Genomic DNA, 26,282 nt, shown 5'->3' with positions numbered 1-26,282 from the left:
CTATTTGGAAAACAAGAAAGCACAAAATTGAAGGGAATGGTTTACAAGATCAGATTGTGTTTTTTAAAATACTGTGCCTTAGTCGCATTTTGATTGATTTTAATTTTTACAAATCCACAAAGAATATGGACAAGTTTAAAACAATATGGTGTGTGAATAGTGTACTGTGTGACTGTGATAATGAGGAACTGCGGTTTGTTTTTTAGGGGGTTTGTTTTGGTTCAATTGTGTTTTTTCAAAAAAAAAAAAAAATTAACATGTAAATATATTTATAATAATGTGTAAGTTGTATATTTGATGTTTTTGTCAATAAAGTTTGTTTTTAAAAATAAAAAAAAAATATCTATCTATTTATCTATCTATCATATAGTGCCTTTCACATCTATCTATCTATCTATCTATCTATCTATTATATAGTGCCTTTCACATCTATCTATCTATCTATCTATCTATCTATCTATCTATCTATCTATCTATCTATCTATCTATCTATCTATCTATCTATCTATCTATCTATCTATCTATCTATCTATCTATCTATCTATCTATCTATCTATCTATCTATCATATAGTGCCTTTCACATCTATCTATCTATCTATTATATAGTGCCTTTCATATCTATTTATCTATTTAATTTAAATCTGTTATATAGTGTCTTTCATGTTTACTATCATATAACGTGTTTCAAATGTATTATATAGTGCATTTCAGGTGTGTCAATCATAAGTGTCTTTCATATTAATCTATTATATAGTACATTTCATGTCTATTAAACCCAGTACTTCTTTCCTCATCACCTTTCCATCTATCTGTGATATGAAGTCTTTCATATCTATCTCGTTTATGGTGCCTTTCTTAATGATCTATTTGTCTGTCTGTCTGTCTTATATAGTGTTGTTCACACCTCCATATGTCTTATATCGTGCCTTTCATATAAATCAACTAATAAGTGTTTGTCATATCTGTTTGTGTATCTGTATTTAAAATGTAGCGTCTTTCATTCCTCTCTATCACGTAGTACGTGTCTGTCTACTGATCTTTAGAGAGTACTTTTCACATACTTCACGCGTGTCATGCCCTTGTACTTGTGTTCCTACACATTTCTCTGATTATTGGAGTCTCCTTCCCATCACTGTATCCACAGTATTGTGCCCTTCATATTTCTCTCTGGGTGGCACGGTGGCATAGTGGGTAGTGCTGCTGCCTCGCAGTAAGGAGACCCGTCTGGGTTCGCTTTCCGGGCCCTCCCTTCATGTGTGGAGTTTGCATGTTCTCTCCGTGTCTGTGTTTTCCTCCCACAGTCCAAAGACATGCAGGATAGATGAATTGGCGATCCTAAATTGTGCTTAGTGTGTGTGTGCCCTGTAGTGGGCTGGCACCCTGCCTGGGGTTTGTTTCCTGCCTTGCGCCCTGTGTTGGCTGGGCTTGGCTCCAGCAGACCCCCGTGACCCTGTAGTTAGGATATAGCGGGTTGGATAATGGATGGATATTTCTCTCTCTCTCTCTCTACATATTTTATTTAGTGCCTTCCCCCATGTCTCTCTCTCCCTCTCTCTCTATGGGCTCCAGCCTTGAATCAGACAGGTCATCCGATCTGTCAGACTGATGCTTTGTCCAAGCCCAAGATCCCCCCACACACACACACACCATTCCCTCCTTTTCTAACTTTCTTCTGTTTTCCACATTCCTGCACTGATTAGAAGCCCTCGAGGCGAACCTCGTCCTTTCTCTCATATTGGTTTGTAGCCCCCGGGCAGAACAAGTCCCATGGAACAGAAAATGAAAAGATCTTCACGTAAGCAAAAGACCTGCCTGAAGGTGCAGTGCAGACTGAGAAGAGCAGGAGTGTCAATTAGTGAAGGAAAGGAGACCCTCAAAACGAGCAACGACACATCAGTGTGGAGTAGATAGATGATAGATAGATAGATAGATATGAAAGGCACTATATAATAGATAGATAGATAGATGTGAAAGGCACTATATAATAGATAGATAGATAGATACTATATACAGTAAATAGGTTACTAAATGACAGACTAATATAAAATTAAATGAAAGGCATTATATAGGCCTATAGATATATAGAATGATTTTTAAGGCACTATATAATAGATAAATACATGAACAGTTAGATAGATGTACAGTATAAGCAAAGTGCTAAGGACAAGCCCACCCTCAAGCACAATGTCCCTGTATTAGCTTCATATAACAGATAAAGCCCATTCTGACTCCCCTCGTGAATTTGGATACTTTATTTTATATAGTGCCTTTCTCTGGTGGAGGTTCTTGACCAGTGAATTTCAGTAGTCCAGGCCTTTTGACTTCATATTGGGCTCACACAGAAGCACTGACAGGAAGACTGGAGTGATGCCAGTGTCTCAGTCTATAGAGGGTGGTCTTGTTCTTTATCCCATCCTACTGAGTCACTTGGTGGTCCTGCCCCAGTCCTCAGCAATACTGAACACCTTAATTTTGGCTATATTATTTTTTATTTCTTATCTATCTATCTATCTATCTATCTATCTCTCTCTCTCTCTCTCTCTCTCTCTCTCTCTCTCTCTCTCTCTCTCTCTCTCTCTCTCTCTCTCTCTCTCTCTCTCTCTCTCTCTCTCTCTCTCTCTCTCTCTCTCTCTCTCTCTCTCTCTCTCTCTCTCTCTCTCTCTCTCTCATTCTCTCATTGAAGGATGCCCATGGAATGATGAGTGGGGTTTGAGCCAGCAATTTCACAGTGCCAAGTTTTGGCCACTAGGGGGTCACAGACCAACAGTAACGTTCATTCGAGTCTCCTCTGCCCTTTTTCTGACTGCACTCTTTCTTTTAAAGCTGGCATTTCCTTTTATATAGCGCCTTTAAGCTGGATGCACTGTTGAGGCCATCTATGCAACACATGAGAGCAGCAACACACAGTGAGAAGTAAAGAATCAGAAAGAGCAACTGCAATGGCAGAATGAGGAGAGCAGAGCCACCCGTCTGAGCAGGCAGGCGAGGTCAGCGGCCATAATGCAAACATAACGTAAGACCATGTGGGCATGGCAGGGCCATGTGTTTCAGTGTAATATAACCTGTAAATTGTGGCACAGGGCATCCTAACTGATGTTGCCTGAGGGGGATCTCCTCACACACCTCCGTTATCTCAGCCTACATTTTCCATTTCAGTGTTATAGAAGGCAGCAGTTTGCTGCAGCAACATCAAAATAACCCCGGGTGGGGGGGCAGTGGATTTCAGGGTGCCAGCATTCCCAGTCCTGCTTGACCAGTGTAGAGTTGCAGTCTAATGACTGAAGTCAGCCAGGTCCTTGGAGGTGTGTGGCAGTGGCAGTAACATGTGCCACCCAGCCCTCTGACTCTTTCAGGGTAGCACATGGCACCTCATGCTTTCCTCTAATCTCAAGACCGTGTTTGGTGAGCTTTTCCTTTTTATTTTTCTTTTCCCAGGTTTTGGACAATTTGGACCTCCATCTGAAGAAGTCTGAGTATTTCCGCTTTCTTTGGTTCCCACACACTGAATACGTGAGGATCATCTATCAAGACCGCACAGACAAGGTAATGTTTATTGTTAATGACACTGTAGGAAATGCAAATGAGACACTCGTCACTGCCCATGTGTGGGGCACCCTGGGCTGCCTGCCACAGTGCACTCCATACCCTGTTAATGCCATCCTGTTTGTCAGACCAGTTTCATTTCTGGCTAATAATTCCTGCGCCATTCTCATCTGATTGTTAAATAATTTGATGTAAAAGCTGCTCTTGAGGTGTGCCTGGCACAGCTGGTATCAAAATGTTTCCGTCTTTGTGAAACCTGAACTGATGCCCACAGAGTACTGTGAAAAAATTGAACATAAAGAGAGACATTCTGACTGCTACGGGCATCACAAGCAAGCCTGCCAGTCCACTGCACTACGCTCGTCCCTGCCCAAGGCTGACATCTTCTGTCACTGAGCCTGCAATCAAGCCTCATATACTGTATATATCAAAATCTACAGGTATAACTCGCTGGGCACAAACGTGTGCCAATCATGGGCAACACTGACGCTTCCTGATTAAATGGATGGAGTGAAGTCAGAAGCCCACTTTCCATTGAACCCTGTGCCACAGTTGGCATTAGTGGGCACATTGTGTTCCCAGGCTAAACTGTGGCTTAGTTGTCAGGCAGCAAATCACAGTGGCAGGTGAAAGGCGCTATATGACGGAAATATGACAGGTGTGAAATGTGATAGATAGAAATATGAAAAGTATAAATACATAAAGTATTTATGTTAGGAGTGCAAGGCACTATACAGGGTGGTCCAGATCTAGTTATGCAGATCCAGATCGTCTGGATGACTTTGATTTATGCGGGGATGATTCCAGTTTGGCACAAAGATGATTCTTCATGTCGTCAGTTCGCACACTTCTCGATGGTCTGGGATTTTTCGGGTGATTTTCTATGTAATAAACTTACTGTAATAAGTTATAGCGTATTGAAAATTGCATAATTAGATCTGGACCACCCTATATAATTGAAAGATGAAAGGTGCTAAATTTCATAGATAGAAATGAAAGGCGCTATATGTTGGATTATGAAAGGTGCTACTTAATATAGTTAAATAAGTAATGAAAGGCACTATATAATAGAAAGGTGGAAAGTTGCTAAATTTCGTAGACAGAAATTTGAATGGTGCTAAATAATAAAGTTAGATAGGCAATGAAGGGTATATGAAAATATACAGAAAATATACCCGAAATATGAAAGGTGCTAAAATTTGATGGATAAGAAATGTAAGGCGCTATAGATAATAGATAGATGAAAGGTGCTAAATTTCATAGAAAAGAAATTTACTATATGGTGGAATTACAAAAGTCCAATGTAATATAGTTAAATTAGAAATGAAAAGGCACTATATAATAAAAAGATAAATGACACTAAATTTGATAGAAATGAAAAACACTATATGATATAGGAATATGAAAAATTCTACCTAATATAAGTAGATAAGATGTGAAAGGCACTATATAACAGAAATATGAAAGGTGCTCCATAATGAAGTTACATAAGGAATGAAAGGCACCGTATAGTAGAAAGGTGAAAAGTTGATAAATTTCATAGATAGAAATGAAAGGCGCTATATGATAGAATTATGTAAGTCCAACATAATATTGTTAAATAAGAAATGAAGGACACTCGTTAACAGAAATATGAAAGGTGTTAAATTTCATAGAGGGAAATAAAAGGCATTATATGATAGAAAAATGAAAGCTGCTAAACCTGACAGAAATATGATATGATAGAAAGTCCTACATAATACAATTAAATAAGAAATGAAAGGCACTATATAATAGAAAAATAAAAGGTGCCAAATTTAATATATAGAAATGAAAGGCGCTATATGACAAAATATGAACATTTGTACATACAGTAATATAAATAAATAAGAAATGAAAGGCAAAATATAATAAAAATATGAAAGGTGTTAAATTTCATAGATGGAAATGAAAGGCACTATATGATATGAAAATGAAAGATGCTACATAAGATAGATAGATTGATAGATAGATAGAAATGAAAGGCACTATATCATAGACAGATTAAAGGGGCTAAATTTGATAGAAATGAGAGGCTGTATATGATAGAAATATTAAATGCACTGCATAACAGAAATGTGGAAGGTATCATATAACAAAAATATGAAGTACAGTATATAATAGAAATATGAAAGGACGAAAGTTGATAGAAATAAAATGTACATAAACAGAAAGGTCCCACAAGGTTCAGGATGTGCCGTGGTTGTTCTTCCTCACTGCTAATGATCTTCATCTTCTTCTTCTTCCAATGCAGCCAATCATGAACAAGTCCAGCTGGTTTTGGAGCTATGGCATCGGCTACCATCTGCTGGAGTTTCTTCTCTGGATCAGGTAACATGCTAATGGTACAGGGGATTTCAAGTACCCACTAAAAGGCAAACCCTAAAGGACGTAAACCCTGAAGTTCCACAAACCAGAAAAGAGAACCTCAGGGCAGAATATCAAGAACATGGGATTGGGGTTACAGTTGGGAATTTGTTAAGTTGCGTTTTAAGGATTCAATGACTCAGAGTTGAACAAAAAAAAAGACCTTGAACTCCAACTGCGGCAGTAGGGGGTCCCAGACTAAGACATAAAACAGGGGGCTTCATGGTTTGGGCCTGCTTTGCTGCTTCAGAGTCTGGATGCGACTTGAATTCAAAGGCCTGTCAAGACATTTTCCCAGTGAGGTCAGCCAGTCCACCACCTCAAGCTTAAGGGAGGCTGGGTGACCCACAAGTCAGTTGACCAAAGAACAGTCAAGTCAAAGTCCTGACGCTAATCTGTAACTTATTATTATATCTGTTATAGTTGTTTGGTGCTTATAGTTGTAATACAAACTATTAGTTATAGTTACTGTATAGTTATTTGATATTTTGTTGAGAGTTATGTTGTTATTCTGTTTATTTAGTTATTCTGTTTGCACTATTATTACTGATCTTTTTAACTCTTTATTACCTTATCTTTATTCCTCTTGCTGCACTGAGCATGTATATGACAAAAGAATTTCCCTCGGGATAAATAAAGTTCTTATCTATCTATCTATCTATCTATCTATCTATCTATCTATCTATCTATCTATCTATCTATCTATTATATAGTGCCTTTGATATCTATCTATCTATCTATCTATCTATCTATCTATCTATCTATCTATCTATCTATCTATATAGTGCCTATCATATCTTCTATCTATCTATCTATCTATCTATCTATCTATCTATCTATCTATCTATCTATCTATCTATCTATCTATCTATCTATCTATCTATCTATCTATCTATCTATCTATCTATCTATCTATCTATCTATCTATCTATCTATCTATCTATCTATTTAACCCAATTGAGATCCCAAAGAAGGTCTGTGCAGTCAGGACAAATCAGACATATTGTAGGCAGCGGTGGTCCGAAATTCATCCTCAGCACTGGGCGGGTCATCTGAGCTGCCACAGGAAACGTTTGGTGTTGTCGCTGCTAAAGGAGGCCTTGCATGTTAGTTAAATTAGTGGTGTCCAGCCTGCACTGTGAGCGATGGCTCGAAACGCTCAGTAAAGACACGACGGGTCCAACGCCTTGTGTGCTGCCAGTTTAGTTAGTTTTGTGTTTGAATTGTGACTTTGGTGAAGATCAGGCCGCACCTTAGAAATCCAGGGACCTCCAAAGGGTTCACTTACTCTCTTCACACCTCTGTCAGATGAGCTTTCATTTTCAGGATCCTGATTGAGTGCTGTCAGTGAAGCCAGCGAGAGTGACGGTGACGATGACGTAAAAGGAGGCCGTTGATGGGCTGATTGATTGGTGTATGGCATGGTGCCAGCTAATTAGCTCTGTGCGACCACCTGAGCCCCTGTGTTGGTGACACGATGGTGGATGGCAGCCCATGTCTTTCCAGGTATTTTTGTGTTCTCTTAAATTTCCCATCCGCCTTGGATGACCTGATTACTTCTGTCACATACGTGGAGTCGGGACACTTTAGTTTATATTAGTGTTGTCACTGTGAGGCTGTGCAGAGATGTCACAATATAATACCATTTATTTGTTGTGTAGCCCAAAATCACACAAGCGGGGGGCCGCAGTGGGTTTTAACAGACCCTGCTTTTTGATAGCCCCCCAGCCTTGACTGTCTAAGAAGACAAGGACAAAAAAAACCTCGGGATAGGCAGATCAGGTTTCTTCTGTGATGATGACCACGGTGGGGGGGACCCTGCAGCACTGCCACATAAGACGTATGTTGTAATGATTATATTTTGCTTACTATACAGCATGTGCTTTGTATTGTACGTTGTCAGTTTTTCGTGTGCTGCTCATCACTGCCTGGGCTTCCAGATGGGGTGGGGGGCTTCTTGCCGGACAGGACCGTGAAACCGCAAGGCGGTGACTGACAGCATCACCCTTAGTGAGTGGGATCTGGAGGGGTCCGTCTGAAACTGTTCTGGTCATTAGTCACAATTAAGCTGGGGAGAAGGAAGTAATCTGGAGGAATGGCCGATCTGCATAGCAGACACGATTCAGGCAAAGACAGAAAAGACGGGCGCTATCAACGGCAAACCAAAAAAAAAAGTAGAAACGACCCGCCACAAGGTTAGTGAGGTGGTCACCTGTATGCCTTTTTAACAACAACAGCAACATTTATTTCTATAGCACATTTCCATACAAATAATGGAGCTCAAAGTGCTTTACATAATGAAGAATAGAAAAATAAAAGACACAGTAAGAAAATAAAATAAGTCAACATTAATTACCATCGAATTAGAGTAAGGTGGTCCGATGGCCAGGGTGGACAGAAAAAACAAAAAAACTCCAGACGGCTGGAGAGAAAAAAAATCAAATCTGCAGGGGCTCCGGACCCTGAGACCACCTGACCAGACCCCTCTGGGCATTCAACCTCACATCGATGATCAGTCCTCTTCGTATTTAGGGTTCTCACGGAGGGACTTGATGATGATGATGGTCACGTAGACTTCTGGCTTTCAGTCCATCAATGTTGGAGCATCAGGATGCTTTGAGTAGGTGGAGGTGGCGCAGGAAAAAGAAACAGAAGAGAGAGTTGAGGTCAGTACGGATTTTAGAGACACCATGAATAGTTATAATAATAATAATACTAATAATAACAATACATTTTATTTATATTGCACTTTATATTTAACAGTCTCAAAGTGCTACAAAATAAGAATAAATTAACAAACAAGATAATCTATAGAAATAACTTAACAAAATGCCTTTCTAAAAAGATACGTTTTTAGGTTTCGTTTGAAGGCATCAGTCGACTGTGCGGCTCTCAGGTAGTCAGGGAGAGAACTCTGAAGAAAAGGCCCGATCACCGATACTGCTAAGCTTAGTTCTGGGAACTTGAAGAGTGTTGGTACGCACAGAGCGGAGGGTGCGGCTCGTGAGGAAGTCTGAGGGATGAGGAGTTCCTGTAAATACAGGGGAGCAGATCCATAGATGCACTGATGGGTAAGGAGGGAAACCTTGTACTCAATTCTAAGTGGCACAGGGAGCCAGTGAAGGGTTTTCAAGATAGGAGTGATGTGGCTGTGCTTTCGCACCCTCGTCAGGATCCTCGCAGCGCTGTTCTGAGTGTACTGGAGTCTCTGGATACTCTTGCCAGGAATCCCAATGAGGAGCGCATTACAGTAATCCAGCCTGGACGAGACAAAGGCATGGACAAGCCTCTCTGCATCTGCCAGAGTAAGTGATGGACGAAGTTTAGCAATGTTCCTGAGATGGTGAAAAGATGGCTTACAGAGATGATTAATGTGGGTGTCAAAAGTGAGTTGAGAGTCCATTTTAACACCCAAATTAGTAACAAATGTAGAAAGAGGAATGTTTTGACCAGAAAAAGTGATGCTGGTGATGGTAGAAGAACGAAGATGGTGTGGTGTGCCAACTAAAATGGCTTCTGTATTAGATCTGTTTAGCTGAAGGAAGTTGAGCCTCATCCATGCTTCTATTTCCTCCAAACAGTCAGTGTAGATGTTGGCAGAGGAGCAGTAGAGGAGGTGGGAGTAGTCCTAAGATAAAGCTGAGTGTCATCGGAATAACAATGGAAAGATAGACCATGTCTGCTATCTGCTGTATTATGATGAATTAAACATACAGAGTATCAGGGTTAAATTACAGTGAAGTTCTGAGAAGGCCATGTTACAGTAATGAGTTTTCAGCCGTGTTTTAAAGAGCTCCACCATATCAGCCTGGCAAATTCCTATTGGCAGGCTATTCCAGATTTGAGGTGCCTAACAGCAGAAGGCCGCCTGCCAGCCTCACCACGTCTTTTAAGTTCAGCTTTTGGAATTCTAAGAAGACACTCATTTGAAGATCTAAGGTTACAATTTGGAATATAAGGTGTCAGGCATTCCGATATATAAGATGGGGTGAGATTATTTAAGGCTTTAAAAACCATAAGCAGAATTTTAAAGTCAATCCTAAATGACACAGGTAACCAGTGTAGTGACATCAGGACTGGTGTGATGTGTTCAGATTTTCTTTTCCTCGTTCTAGCAGCTCCATTCTGCACTCATTGCAGTCGATTTATGTCTTTTTTTGGTGGTCCTGAGAGGAGTGCGTTACGTTAATCTAGTCGACTGAAAACAAAAGCGTGAATTAATTTCTCAACATCTTTCAATGATATAAGAGGTCTAACTTTACTTATGTTTCTTAAGTAAAAAAATGCTGTCCTAGTGATCTGATGAATATGCGATTTAAAATTCAGGTCACAGTCAACAGTTACCCCTAAATTCTTTACCTCCATCTTGACTTAATCCTAATGTATCCAGTTTATTTCTAATAATCTCATTGTCTCTATTATTGCCAATCACTATATTTCAGTTTTCTCTTTATTTAGCTTTAGAAAATTACAATTCAGAAACACCAGTCAGACATTGTGTTAGTGAATTGAGAGAGTCGGAGTCATCAGGTGCTATTGATAAGTACAGCTGAGTGTCATCAGCATAGCTGTGGTAGCTCACGTTGTGCCCTGAGATAATCTGACCTAACGGAAGCATGTAGATTGAGAAGAAAAAAAGAAAACAGGATTCAAAAATATGAAAAATCCATCTATTGAAACCAAAACAAATGAACTTAAACTACATTCTGATACTAGAAAAATAAATATAGAGTTAGATAAATGTCGATAAAAGTTAAGTAGGTATAATAAAATATGCATGTATGATAGATCATTAATTAAAAAAGAACAAACTGGTATTAGTGGGCTCCTTTCAAAAAAACCTTAGGGGGGGCGCGATTAAAACTGTTATGAAAACTCGGGTCGTAAATACTTAAAGGTCTACATAAAGATGGCCGAGGCTATAAGAAGATTGCCAACACCCTGAGACTGAGCTGCAGCACGGTGCCCAGGACCACACAGCGTCAGGCTGAACAGGACAGGCTCCACTCAGAACAGGCCTCTCGCTATGGTGCCCGTGCTGAGCGTCGTATCCAGAGGTTGTCTTTTGAAAATAGACGTATGAGTGCTGCCAGCATTGCTGCAGAGGTCAGCCTGGCGGTGCTCAGACCACACGCCCGCCGCACGCGCCATCAAATTGGTCTACATGGCTCTCGTCCCAGAAGGAAGCCTCTTCTAAAGACTACGGACATGGATTACTGGAACAATGTCCTGCGCTCTGATGAGAACCAGATCAACTTATTTGCTTATTTGGTTCAGGTGGTGTCAAGCGTGTGTGGCGGCAACCAGGTGAGGAGTACAAAGACAAGTGTGTCCTGCCTACAGTCAAGCATGGTGGTGGGAGTGTCACAGTTTGGGGCTGCGTGAGTGCTGACAAAGTGTGACATAAAATCATTGCACTTTAAGGCTTAGGGTTTTATATACAGAGAGAGAGAGAGAGTAGATATGGCTGATGTTTTAGTGATGATGACCAACAACAGAGATGCAGTCTGTACAGTTCATCAGCAGCTCTAGTCAGGGTGTGCTAAACTGAAGTAGTGAGTCTTGAGCCTGAGACTGAAGGGGCATCTCTTATAGTAGCAGGCAGACCAGTCCACAGTTTAGGGGGTCCTGTAACTAAAAACTCGACCTCCCACTGTTATTTTATTAATCCTTGGAGTCCTAAGCAGACCGGGAACTTGAGATCTTAATGTGCGCTCGGGTTTGTAAGTCATGATAAGTTCAGACAAGTAAGCCGGACCTTGGCCATTTAATGCTTTATATGTTAAAAGGAGGATTTTGAAATCTGCCCTGAACTTAACTGGGAGCCAGTGTAAAGATTTAAGGACTGGAGTTATGTGTTCGTATTTTCTAGTTCTTGTAATATTCTCGCAGCAGCATTTTGGATTAACTGGAGGCTGAATAAAGAACAGTTTGAACATCCAGTGAACACCACATTGCAGTAGTTAGTCTTGGTCCACTTTAGCTTTAGTTTGTCTTGTTTTTAAAACTTATTTCCATCAAGATGGTTTGAAGTGTTCACCTCCAAATCAGTGGTGTCAGTAGGGGTGGGCATCTGGGCTTTTAGCCGTGTTGCACCTGATCTTCGGGAGCCCACCTCACCCCTCATCTCCTGTAGGCCTGTCTTAGTTTCTTCTGTGATGATGACCACGGGGGAGACCCCAACCGGACCCTGCAGCACTGCCACATAAGACGTATGTTGTAATGATAATATTTTGCTTACTGTACAGCATGTGCTTTGTATTGTACGTTGTCTGTTTTTCGTGTGCTGCTCATCACTGCCTGGGCTTCCAGATGTTTAACTGCAGGTGGGGGGGCTTCTTGCCGGACAGGACCGTGAAACCGCAAGGCGGTGACTGACAGCATCACCCTTTGTAAGTGGGATCTGGAAGGGTCCGTCTGAAACTGTTCTGGTCATTAGTCACAATTAAGCTGGGGAGAAGGAAGTAATCTGGAGGAATGGCCGATCTGCATAGCGGACACGATTCAGGCAAAGACAGAAAAGACGGGCGCTATCAACGGCAAACCAAAAAAAAAAAAGGTAGAAATGACCCGCCACAAGGTTAGTGAGGTGGTCACCTGTATGTCTTTTTAGGGCCTTCCTTACTGATTGAAGGTGAGATTTTAAACTTTATTTTTTGCTTTCGGGATAGCAGCATCAGGATAGCAAGTCCCCGTCCACCATCCAACGTTTTCCCCTCTCCTCTCGGACAATGCAACATTGGACTCTTGTGTCGGGATTCTTGTGGGTTTTCTCCATCCTGGCCAGTCATGGCCGTGTCACAGTGACCCCGATGAGCTGACACAAGTGCCACTTACAGTCACTCATCTCGCACTGAATGCGCAGAATGAGAGAACAAAAGGTGGGCCGGATAAGCGAGTGGACCACCGCCACTGAGCTGATGAATGAAACTGCTGGGCTGCACTGAAGCTCAGAGGAGGACTTGTCATGTGCCGCCTGACAGAGCAGCACTCGCTCGAATGGCCTCCTCTGGCAGCTCAAGGCGTCCTTGGGCTAAGCACTTGACAGGCGAGCAGTGAGCCGGGGAGACGCCATGTCAGTCACAAATGAGCCGCCGTCTGCCAGAGTCACCTGGGGAGATAAAGATGTGCAGGTGTCATTAGAGGGGGGAGACCCTCACTGTCGGCTCTTCTGAGCAAAACGACAAGGCGCTCACGCTCCGCTTTTATATTAGAAATAAAACAGATATGCCTGACCTCTGTGTGTGCCACAACCCCGTTTGTCATGGCCTCTGCCCCTGGCACCTCCACTTTAAGTTCCTTTCTTTTTCTATTTTTAAGATGGCTGATCTTTGTTTGCTGATTTTATTAACTGTTTTTTAGATATTTTCCATAATGATAGATAGATAGATAGATACAGTGAAAGGCACTATATAATAGATAGATAGGAAAGGCACTATTACAGTGCACCCAGAAAGTATTCACAGCGCTTCATCACTTTTTGCACATTTTGTTTTGTTACAGCCTTATTCTATAATGGATTAAATTCATTTTTTTCCACAGAATTCTACACACAACATCCCATAATGAGAACGTGAAAAAAGTTGACTTGTGATTTTTGCAAATTTATTTAAAAAAAAAAAAACTGAGTAAGCACATGTCCATAAGTATTCACAGCCTTTGCCATGAAGCTCCAAATTGAGCTCCGGTCCATCCTGTGTCCCCTGATCATCCTTGAGATGTTTAATTGGAGTCCACCTGTGGTCAATTCAGTTGATGTGACCTGATTTTGTAAGGCACACACCTGTCTATAGAAGGTCCCACAGTTGACAGTTCATGTCAGAGCACAAACCAAGCATGAAGTCAAAGGAATTGTCTGTAGACCTCCGTGACAGGATTGTCTCGAAGCACAAATCTCGGGAAGGTTACAGAAACATTTCTGCTGCTTTGAAGGTCCCAATGAGCACAGTGGCCTCCATCATCCGTAAGTGGAAGAAGTTTGAAACCACCAGGACTTTTCCTAGAGCTGGCCGGCCTTCTAAACTGAGCGATCGTCGGAGAAGGGCCTCAGTCAGAGAGGTGACCAAGAACCCGATGGTCACTCTGTCAGAACTCCAGAGGTCCTCTGTGGAGAGAGGAGAACCTTCCAGAAGGACAACCATCTCTGCAGCAATCCACCAATCAGGCCTGTATGGTAGAGTGGCCAGACGGAAGCCACTCCTTAGTAAAAGTCACATAGCAGCCCACCTGGAGTTTGACAAAAGGCACCTGAAGGACTCTCAGACCATGAGAAACAAAATTCTATGGTCTGATCAGACAAAGATTGAACTCTTTGGTGTGAATGCCAGGCGTCACGTTTGGAGGAAACCAGGCACCGCTCATCACCAGGCCAATACCATCCCTACAGTGAAGCATGGTGGTGGCAGCATCAGGAACTGGGAGACTAGTCAGGATAAAGGGAAAGATGACTGCAGCAATGGACAGAGACATCCTGGATGAAAACCTGCTCCAGAGCGCTCTTGACCTCAGACTGGGGCGACGGTTCATCTTTCAGCAGGACAACGACCCTAAGGACACGGCCAAGATATCAAAGGAGTGGCTTCAGGACAACTCTGTGAATGTCCTTGAGTGGCCCAGACTTGAATCCGATTGAACATCTCTGGAGATCTTAAAATGGCTGTGCACCGACGCTTCTCATCCACCCTGATGGAGTTTGAGAGGTGCTGCAAAGAGGAATGGGCGAGACTGGCCAAGGATAGGTGTGCCAAGCTTGTGGCATCATCTTCAAAAAGACTTGAGGGTGGAATTGCTGCCAAAGGGGCATCGACAAAGTATTGAGCAAAGGCTGGGAATACTTATGGACATGTGATTTCTCTGTTTTTTTATATTTAATAAATTTGCAAAAACCGCAAGTAAACTTTTTTCATGTTGTCATTATGGGGTGTTGTGTGTAGAATTCTGAGGAAAAAAAATCAATTTAATCCATTTTGGAATAAGGCTGTGACATAACAAAATGTGGAAAAAGTGATGAAGCGCTGGGAATACTTTCTGGATACACTGTAGATAGATAGATAGATAGATATTAAAGGCACTATATAACAAATAGGTATGAAAGGAACTATGTAACAGACAAATAGATGTGAAAGGCACTATACAATATGTAGATATAGATGTACTCATTAAATTTTGTTATTTATTTATTTATTATTTATCGATCGATCGATTGATTGGTTGTATTATCTCTCTTGTATTCTTGATTGTTTGGTTTCTGCTGCTGCATTCATGTGAATTCTCCATGGGATTAATAAAGTTTTATCCAATCTAATCTAATGAAAAGCACTATATAATAGATGTATATGAAAGGCATTACAGAAGAGACAGACAGATAGGTAGATACAGTAGATAAATACCAATCAGTAACAGGTAGATAGATACATATGAAAGGCACTTTATGATAGAGTAGCACACATAAGATTGCCAAAGTCCCAGAATAGCTGGGGTGCCAACCTGATCACTTAGTTTAATGGCACAGTAAAACAAAATAAACTTCAAATAAACAGGCACTCAATTTTGCAAAAGTACCACATGTCTGCAAAGTTTTAGTCAGGCTCAATATTATGAAGGGGTCTGTAAATAGGAGGGTGGCGCGGTGGTGCAGTGGTAGCGCTGCTGCCTCTCAGTTAGGAGACCCCTCTGGGTTCACCTCCCGGGTCCTCCCTGCGTGGAGTTTGCATGTTCTCCCCGTGTCTGCGTGGGTTTCCTTCGGGTGCTCCAAACACATGCAGGTTAGGTTCATTGGCGGTCCTAAATTGTCCCTAGTGTGTGCTTGGTCTATGGGTGTGTCTATGTGTGTGCGTCCTGCCTGGGGATTTGTTCCTGCCTTGTGTCCTGTGCTGGCTGGGATTGGCTCCAGCAGACCCCCGGGCTGGGAAATGACTGACTGACTGTCGATTAGAGGTCTGCCCCATAGCAGGATTGGGTCAAGACTGAGACTCCTCCTTTCAGGCATGGCTGCCCTTATATAGTTGGTAATGGAAGGGGCGGGGCATCTCAGAACAAAGGGGGTGTGGTCAGGGAAATATTTGGGATGCTCCATCTGTTGGAATGACAAATGCATTGGATATGTCTCTGTTTTATGCCATTTGGTATGGGACTTGCTAAAGCAGGCTCATTGTTTGTGAAATGCCATCTGTTGGAATGTCAGAGACATGGCAACTGGACAAACATTCAGATACCCAGACACGCAGACTCTTAGTGTTTTATTAAGGGGGGTGGGGGGGTGAGGAGAGATGTCTTCTTGTTTGGTGTTTGTGTAAATAAGGATCTACAATAGAATGTAAAAATTGGTATTGGCTGGAAGTTGATCTTTGAAGGGATGTAGATAACCAGTATAATGATAACCCTGATAATGAACTCTGAACACAAAGGCATCATGTCCTGGGGGATTATCAGTAGAGTCTAACGTGGATGGTAAAGATACAGTAAGGAGCCAATGACACTACAGATGTGTTGTAATCAGGTCCGTCTTGTACTTTTGGAAGCTGTAATGTGTTTTAGTAGCTCAGTTGTGGTCAGTCGCCCATTGCTTACATGTCAGCCCTAAGTGTGTGGCCGCTGTCCTAACCCTAACCTTAACCCTAACCGAAGCCCACTTTTACTGTGGAGCCTGACCCGAGGCACAATCAGTCGGTGGTGTTTTTCATGTCAGCCCGAAGCGTGCGACCGATTTCTTTTCCGTCATGGTGCGTTCATCGTCTAATCAGCCACTGCTTGCGATTAGATGGAACGGCGGTCTGTGCAGTGTGTTTGACAGAAGTGTGCCTGTCCAGGAATTTCTGGAGAGGCGATGAATCACACTGCATTCAGCGCTGCCGCATCCTCGCTAGCCGTGAGAAGGAGCTAAAGTCTAATTTCAGAGCCGTCCTGGGCCAGATCTAGAAATTACGGCTCACGTTACGTGTATCAAAGCACAAACTGAGACCAAGATCAAGCTTCAGTGGCCAGGGGTCACAAATTGTTACGTGACAGAGACAAACAGCTCTTACCATTTTACATCTACAGTGTAATCACCCAAAGGGTATGAGGAGTCCACAGAAACTGATGGGGGAGCCAGGAGGGTCCCTCCTGTTTAATTGCCATAAAAAATAAAAACATTCGCTTGCACAAAAGCCAAAGAGCAGTTGTGTCAATCAAACCTCCAACAATGAAACATAACCAATTGAAGCTCTGGATCACACAGGAGCTCAGTTTGGGTCTGAACTGAGACACCTCCCTCTGGGCACACCACACCCCCTGACTGGAAGGGGCGGGGCCTCTTCTGGGCTTGTGGGCCGGTCAGATACTCTCACTAAAGTTAGTGACGGTGCCTCCTCTCAGTTCAGGGTGGTATTGCTTATCTCTATTAAGTCCTGAAGGTGGTCCTCAGGCACCCATGCATGACAATAGATTTATTTTTTACTGTAACTGAATAAATTTGGTACACGTGCAGAGTAAGATATAATTGGCAGTCCATCCTTTTTCCAATCCCGCTTCATCCAGGGCAGGGTTGTGGACAATCCCAGCCTATCCCAGTAAGCATGGAGCACAAGGCAGGAACAACACCTGGACGGGCCGACAGTCCATGATGAAAAATCTTTACCTTCTACTGCTGCAAACAAATTTCCCTCTGGGATAATAAAGTCTACCTAAACTGAAATGCCCACCTCGGGCCTATAGAATCCCCCCCTTTGCTGCCATTACCTAAACGTTTCTTTTCATTATATGGCTGACTCCATCGTTCTTTCTGAATCCTTTGAAAAGATGGCCAGGGCCAGTTTTACATCTTTACGAAGCGCCAAATGATGAATATCCCTGTCAAAGCTCATAATGCACGCGTGTCAATCCGTCTCTCTTTGCTTTTCTTTTCTTTTTCTTTTTCTTTGCTCTCAGATTCCCAGTAATTTTTTTTTCCCTTAATTGGCTTTCAATTTAAAAACGACATGCAAATAAAACGCAAGCCCGTAGCTAACCTGACACCATCTGCAAATGTGAATATTCATCATAAAGCAGCCCATCTTTGAATAAAACAACCTGAATGTAGCAAGAGAGGAGAGAAAAAAGAAATGTAAGGAACCGAATGGTCCACAACACCCGCAGGTGATTTTCAGAGAAAGGTGTAAGACCCCCCACCCCAATATCGGAGTTCATGACATTAGCAGGACTGAATACCTGCAGGCCCTTTAAAATCCTGGCCAAGACTGGCGACCCCTCAGTGCTGCTCAGCGTCATCGAGCCGTTCCAGGATCTGACGGTTAAGCATCAGAGTCCTTCGACATACTCGGTGGGGTAAGGAAACAGACACTGGAGCCATGGAGAGGCCATGGAGACCATCGACCTCTGTAGCAGATCAGACGGGACCCTCCTCATATGCCAGTCAGCCACAACATTCAAAGCACTGCCAGGTGAAGTGAACAACATTGAACATTGAACCCATGGACTCCTTATGAAGAAAAGAAAGAACATGCAATATAATAAAAGCAGGCATGCGAAAGACCCTCCCCAGACCCCCGACAGGTCAGGTCAGGTTTGGGAGCAGCAGGCACTGGTATAGCACGTTGCTGCAACCATCATACTACGAAACAGCTCAAGATCCCGGTTGGCAACCCCCCAGGCAGACACGCGGTCCAGTCCCACCCCCCAGAAATGAAAATCTATCTGTCGCAGCCAGGTGTGTTATGTGGGCATCCCCTTGGCCTGGTCCAGCCACTCGGGTCCTCAACAAAGAGGGTCACCCTCGGGTAATCGCGCCACATGGCCCTAGTGCCGTAACTGATGCTCATGTGCCTCATCTAGGACTCCATGAGCAACACAAAGTCAAACCAGCGGCCCCCAAAGACCCTCTGAAGAGACACACATGAAGGAGTCCAGTCTTCATCTCAGGTCACTGGATAGCGTCCATGTCTCACAAACAGGGGGCACCAGGACTCTAAAGACTTGGACCTTCGTCCTTTTGCATAGATATCGGGAGCGCCACACACTCCTTTCTAGAGACCTCATGACCCCCCTCATGACCCCCCCAATACGTCTACTGACTTCATAGGAAGAGTCACCAGAGTCATGAATGTCACTGTCAAGGTAAGTAAAGCTCTCAATGACGAGGTGACACTCTCTCCGCAGACAGACACACTGCAGATGGCCGTGCCTAAGAGGTCGTTAAAGGCCTGGCTCTTTGGTTTTTATCAGGACCCTCGCCAGCCCAGACACTCAGACTCCTCACTCAGTCTCTCGAGCGCCCCGATCAGAGCCTCCATTGACTCTGCGAAGATCACAGCATCATCAGCAAAGTCAAGATCCGTGAATCTTTCTTCACCCCACAGCCGCTGGACCCCCCGACCCTGCCCAACACCCAGTCTATACAAGCATTGAACACAGTAGGAGCAGAACTCACCGCTGATGGACCCCAGAATCAACTGTAAAAAACACAGAGGGTCTGCCTCCACTCTGCGCAGCACTCACAGTACCAGCGTACAGGCCGGCCAGGATAGCCAGCAACCTTGAGGGGATCCCGCGAACCCTCAGGAGTCAAACGCTTTGCAAAATTTGACAAAGGCTGCAAAGAAACTCTGCCGATATTCACGTTTACGCTCCATGAGAACCCCCAGTGCGATGGTAGACTTCTTAAGTGTAAAACCAGATTGTTCTGGTCAGTGGTAGGTGAGCAAGTGATGCTATTGAGGACGACCCTAGCGAGGACCTTACCTGGCACAGAGAGCAGCAGTCCAGGTGATCATCCTTCCCTTTCCAGAAATCAAAGAATCAAAAATGAAGAAAAGAGACGCAAAACATGAATCTGAACCCCACCCTTGACGTGTAGAAAAAGTGGTGTCATTTCTACCTGGTGGGACCGAAATGTATGCAGAGCCCCTTCAGTGTGCACTTTAATCCCAATGTCTGAATTGTTTGTTTTGTAATTTCTAAGTGTGGAGCAGAGGGGCTAAACCAAGGAGAAGATGTGCCCTCGTCCCAAACATTATGGTGGGCTCCGTTCTGTAATCTGACTCATCCTCGTCACTGCTGCACTAGGGGGTGTCGAGTTCTTGTGCTTTTCTGATTCTCTTTTTGGACTTCATGCCCTGTTTTCTGACTTTGGTTCATTTGGACTGCTAAATTGTTTTTGGGTAAATCATTTTGCCGTTGTGCTCCATAGAGCTTCATTGTTATTGAAGACCATCTTTGTGATATTAAACTTTTATTTTACAAGGCCCATCTAGCCGGGGCACTTGACTGGATTTGCCCCGTCTAGTGGACATTTTTGGGACAGCAGTGATTAGCACATGGAAATAAGAATTTCACTCTGTACACATGACAGTAATGGCTCTTATAATTTCACATACTAAGAGATGGAGCTGTGCTGTAACCCATTTTAGCAGAAAATATTCAAAAAAGCCTCGAGTCATCATTATACGAACTCCAAATATTGATGTTGTGATGCCTGGGGTGTGTACAGCCCCCCTAACCCGACACAGACAGGCCGTACGTACAGGTTTGGCCACACAGCACACAGTAAAGCACAGAGCGCCGTCCCTTCTTTGCCGCCAGTCCTTCTGCCTCCACTCCTCCTCAGGCTCCCAACTCTGGCCGCTGACTTCTGGTAACTTTTTATGTGGAAACCAGGAAGGAGTCCAGGTGCCCAACAAACTTCTTGGAAGTGCGGCCAGATAGGGCCCTGAAAATGTCCATGCGCCCCCTGGTGGTGGCCACAGCAGGGTTGAGTTGACACGTGGCCCCGCTGGAAACCAAAGGGGATGACCTCGGTCTGTTCCGGGGGAGAAACTGTCCTGGAAATTCTCCCTCCCCCAGTCCTTCCATAATCGCCACAACGTCCGTTCATTACGCCTACAGGTAGAGTCCCACGCGCTCTTGTTAATGCAGCATGGCAGACTGAAGAAATCTTGTAGAAAAGTTCTTTTAATCAGCCGAGTTCATTTCCATATAAGGAACACAAAGCATTTCAAACGCACCAATCAGCATACAGATAAATGGTATGGTCCAGAAACAAACCTTTGCTTTTAAGTATTCTGTAAAAAATCTCAGGACAGTTGATTATCAAACGTCATGGGTGATGAGTGAGTAAAATTAATAAGACATCTTATTTAAAAGAACACAAAATGAAGTTCTGCGGTGGGCCGGCACCTTGCCCAGAATTTGTTCCTGTTGGCTGGGATTGGCTCCAGCAGACCCCCTTGACCCTGTAGTCAGGATGTAGCGGGTTGGATAATGGGTGGATGGAATATGAAGTTAAACGTTATATACGGTATGATCTCATCTTCTAATTTGAATGTGCTGGTGCACACGTTGGGGTCTCCTTGGTAAATAGCCAGGCAGTTTCGAGAACTTTTCCAAGTCCAATTAATGGGAGGCTTTGGCTTCTAATAAGAAATGAAAAGTGCAGCAAACGGACCACAAGAGCCTGCAGGATGGAGCTTAGCTGCCTATGAAGAAGAAGAGGAAAGAGAAGAAGAGTTTGTGCATTACTAGCAGTGATGAAGACCATCACAGCAAAGTAAAACCTAAACCATTGGCCATTTTAAAAACTGCAGGCCAAGCGCAGCACAAAGCCCCCTCAATAAACGAGAACGTCTGTGAGCCGCAGTGACTGCTGACCTCACATTTAGAAATTAATTGAAGGAAATAAACCCCACAGCCGAAGGCTCTGTTGATAATTCCAATTACGATTCCCACAGAAAAGGAAAACCTGCACATTTGGCCGTTTTAAAGGCCGCAGGCTGAGCATTGCAGAAAGACCTCTAAATAAATGAGAAGCTCCATTAGCAGCGGGCACGGAGCTCAAGTTACAGAATTAATTGGAAAGAAAAACCCGCAGCCTGATAGGACCAGAGAGCTGTGGAGCGGTTAAGCTGCAGAATCAACTTCAGGACATCAAAGGCTGTGATGATAACCAGAACTCTGAATTTCACCGAAAAAGTAAAACCTGCACTTATCAGGCTAATAGCACGGGGCGTCATGGCCTCTAAAGCAGATTCTGATTTGGGTCCTCGACAATGAAGACCGTGATGAGGACCATCGTTTTGATTTTCACAAAAAACGTAAAACCTTCACTTTAACTCTTTCAGGGCGGATGTAGACTTTTGTCAAGAGGAGGTGTTGAGGGTGCTAATCAACTGTAAGCAGCAATCCAACCTGTCGTTATGTTTTAGTTCAACTCTCTTGGCTCACAGAAGGAAAGTTGGCTTCATTAGTCTGACCGAGAGTCCCAGCAGTCGCGTGAGTAGCGAAGGCCAAACAACGGCAAAAATGGCATCGACACGTGTTTGAGAGATCGGCGCGAATATGCAAAGCAGAAATTCTCCTTGGGCAACTTTGCTGAATTTGACTCCGATTTGGATGTAAGTCACCGAAAGCGAATGCGAGTCACCAGCATCAGCTGATCGGTCCCCAGTCGATCTCGGTGCTGAACACTTAGCTGACGCAGCTACGCCAACATGTCCCTGGGTCGACTGACACTTACAATGACAAGAGGTACAAACCAGACTGCTAAGCGATGTGACCGTCACTACCGCTGTTTCCCACGCTCCACCAAGACAGCATGGCAACCATCTTGCCAAGCATTCCTGCCAGCCATCATGCCGCCCACAAGAGACTGCAAGCTGGCAGCCACAGCATGCGGCAACGGATGTTTTATGGTGATTTCTGTGTGAAACAATTGCTTGGGGTGCTCTTCAGAAAACTGTGTGAAGCGCTTTCTTTACCCTTTAGCCACAGGGTGGCGCCCTAAGTTTGTAAACTCAATTTCCCTGAGCTGATTTATGAAAACCCCTTTAGTTTTAAATATGCGTTTTTAGAGGATAAATTAGAATCCCTTAACTAATACCTACTTCCCAGTAATAAGCTGACAGCTGTTTCACGATTTAGTAACCTGTCAAACAAATCACAATAAAAATATGTCCCCAAAATATAACCAAATTTATTAACTACATTGGAAAAATAACTAAAATAAATAAATAAAACTATTTGTTGTTTAGTCCAATCAACATCCCCCACAAATTATAGATTACAGAAATTAGAAAACTCACAAAAAATGGCAGTAAATTCAAACACATAGAAGTTCAAGCAGTGGACTTAAACCTTAAACATTTTACATAAGCACTTTTAACTCTTTGCTTTTCCCAGCACATCCCACTGTTAAAGAAAACACAATAAGAAATCTATCATATGAGCAAAATTAATTACTAATCTCTCTTGTGATAATAAAGCGACACAGACATCATAAAGATTTGGAGCAGCCACCCGTGCAAAGGTTGGATTTTAGAAGCACGATGTGCATAGAACTGTCCAAAAACAGAACTGATTATGAAAGACAAGGAAGGAGGCTTCAAAGGCCCGTGAAGGAAGTGACGTCATCAAAAGGGCCGGAATCGGAAGTGATGTCTTCTGAGGTGCCGGAACCTTGCAAGACTTCCTGGGAAAGGTCTGTAGGGAACTGAGAAAGACAGTCAGCTCAACTCCGCCGCCCTCTGGTCGGATGTTTAATTACAATTACTCAGGCCCTTTAGCTGCCTCCTACTTGCACGTGTGTGACACTCTATTATAAAAACAACATCTTGGAAGGAGACGACGCCTGATTTTCTTGGAGAGACACTTATACGTCCTGCGAGACGAGTCCACGCCTGGGGCCAGAAATAAAGAACAAAGAGTAGATGACAAAGTAGAACGTTATAAAAAATTCAAAAACATTGGCACGGTACACATGCAAAGCAGGTTAGAAATAATGGAAGTACAAAAATTCGTAAGTCTCAAAAAATAAGATTAGTAAAGATCGCATTAGCACAAACTAATGGAAATTATTACTCGGTGGAACAGTGAAACGAGATTTAACATATTGTTTGGATTTAAAGTTTAAGTCGGAGACTTGTAGATCGTCTAACTTGTTTTGCCAGCAAGAATTAAAAGATTCCAAAATCGTTGGCGCGGTATTTAGTCCCGTGACACGGGGACTTTTAACACGAGATTCTTTCAAGTCACGCCATACTTACAACTATTTTCAAACAAGACCACCATTATCTAACCTCTCAGTCATGTGAATGCTTTTGTCAGATACACTTCCTGCTCTCTCAGCTCTTGTACATTTTATCAGGATGATAATGTTATACGTTCTAGATGACACGTCAACGACTAAGCAAAGAAGAAAGAGCAGGGACAAACATTTGAAAAAGTCATTTTATTTATTAGAGAGAAAGAAACTATATTCATATGTAATAATTCCCATGAAAATAGCAATCTATTTAAATTGTATATCCAGTTAACCAAACCCAGGGATGGGCGAGCGAAGCAAGCAGGGGGTGGAGCCCCCTAGTAATACTAAATAATAATAATAAATTTTATTTAATAGGCACCTTTCTTAACATTCAAGGACACCTTATAATGAAATGAAACAACATTAATAAAATTAAAACAAAGAGAATGAGAGAACAATAATTAGCAAACATACAAAGGTAACAGGCAGTAACCGTGCAAAATTCACAATTGGTACACCAGTTTGAAGAGATAAGTTTTGAGGGCAGTTTTAAAATGTGTTATTGAGTCGAGGGAAGAGAATTCCAGAGTTAAGGGGCACCATAACAGAATGCTTGAGCTCCCATAGCACTGAGTTTGATGTGTGCTACAAAAAGTCGAGCTGCAGATGAAGGCCTGAGGGAGCAAGAGAGGAGTGTCAGTCTGTAGGAGATCAGCGAGGTAGTGGAGAGCTTTAAATATTAAGAGCGGTATTTAGTATTGTATTCGGTAGTTAACAGGGAGCCAGTGAAGTTGAGAGAGAATTGGTGTGATATGTTCAGTTGTAACGGGGCTACATAATAATAGTATGTTCTATGTTTGTGCCGAGTGCGTTTTGTTTTCATCATCCCGTTTACTGTCCGTTATATGTGCATCAGTAAATGTTGTCCCCATAAGAAGCAAAGGTGAAAGAGAGAGGTGAGGAGAGAGAGAAAGAGGAGACAAATTGAGGAGCGAAAAGAAGACAATTTAACCATCCATTTACCAAACACAATAATGGAACTGAATACATCTTCAACACATAACATGACTAAATCTCTCTATTATATAACAAAATCTTGGGATGAGATGAGTGAGACATTTTCAGAGAGATAATTTCACATCCTACGAGACGAGACTTTGTACCAAGAGATGAAGTGAAAACCTAACAGGGCCAAGCGGGGGAGGAAATAAAAGACAAAGAGTAGAAGACAAAGTAGAATGTCGTTAATGAAAGTACTAAAATTTGAAAGTCTCAAAAAAGTGATAGTAAACATCGCATTAGCACAAACAAACGAAAATTATTACTCAGTGAAATAATGGATACGGTGGTCAAACATGCGAGCTACTGCAAAACTCCTGCTATCTAAGTGATCTAGTCAGCCTTCCAATTTATATCGACTAAAGAAGGGATTTAAAAAAAAATTGTTGTTTATGGGCTGAATGTGGAATTAGAAGAGGATTTTTTTCTCTCACAATGTCACAATCGAAGTGCGTTTGTCTGATCTGTCAATCTGTCATTGCTATTCCAAAGAAGGAAAATGTGGAAAGGCACTTTCGAAATGTTCATAAAAACGACGAAACTAAGAAAGAGAAAGGAGAGGGAACTAAAATCGCAGTTAATCAGACAGCCACCATTTTTCACTCGGCTGAATTAAAAAGCAGAGGCAGACACACCGAAACATTGTTCCGGGTCAGTCACTCGATCATTAAGTATAAGAAGTCCTTCCAAAATGGAGAGATGATAAAAGAGGCCTTCACTGAGTCAGATGGCCAGGGTGAAATTCCTGCTTAGATTTCAAGACCCCTGGCCGGAGGAAAAGGAGTTTCTCCTCGTCATTAAACATGCAGAATACAAGCAACTTAATAATGATCAATGGCCTCTAGACTTGGCATTTTTTTTCCGATCTGACCAACATGTTGGATGAGCTTAATTTACAGCTGCAAGTAAAAGAGAAAACCAATATGGTCAATATGATTCGCTCAGTTAATGCTTTCAAACGAAAAATGCAACATCTGTCCCCAAAGCTGCAGCTCCTTAATTTGGGGAACATCCAAAACCTGGCGTCAGAGCTGGAGATGCAATGGAAGGCGTGTGGGCAACTTGACAGCATTCACTACACACGGCAGATTGAAAATTGTCTGTCAGACTTTATCTAATGGAATAAAAGTAACAATTTGAATGTTGTCCAATATAGTGGAGTAAGAGTAGCGTTTCTTCTTCACAAATGTACTCAAGTAAAAGTAAAAAGTATGGTGCAGTAAAACTACTCTCAGAAGTACAATTTTTTTAAAAAGTTACTCAAGTAAATGTAACAGAGTAAATGTAACTCGTTACTACCCA

The 26,282-nt window shown here is 42.7% G+C and overlaps 1 protein-coding gene across 1 annotated transcript in view; it reads left to right on the top strand.

Moving 5' to 3' along the window:
* LOC120526381 (L-gulonolactone oxidase-like) overlaps positions 1 to 26,282 on the top strand; it is a 226,483-nt gene that overhangs the window by 160,097 nt on the left and 40,104 nt on the right. The window contains exons 7-8 of the mRNA XM_039749519.1: positions 3,437 to 3,544; positions 5,817 to 5,893. Coding sequence (XP_039605453.1) covers positions 3,437 to 3,544; positions 5,817 to 5,893 — 185 coding nt within the window. The remainder of the gene's footprint in view (positions 1 to 3,436; positions 3,545 to 5,816; positions 5,894 to 26,282) is intronic.

This window comes from Polypterus senegalus, chromosome 3 (assembly GCF_016835505.1).
Source record: "Polypterus senegalus isolate Bchr_013 chromosome 3, ASM1683550v1, whole genome shotgun sequence".
Taxonomy (NCBI): Eukaryota; Metazoa; Chordata; class Cladistia; order Polypteriformes; family Polypteridae; genus Polypterus; species Polypterus senegalus.
This window is presented reverse-complemented; position numbering and strand designations above follow the sequence as displayed.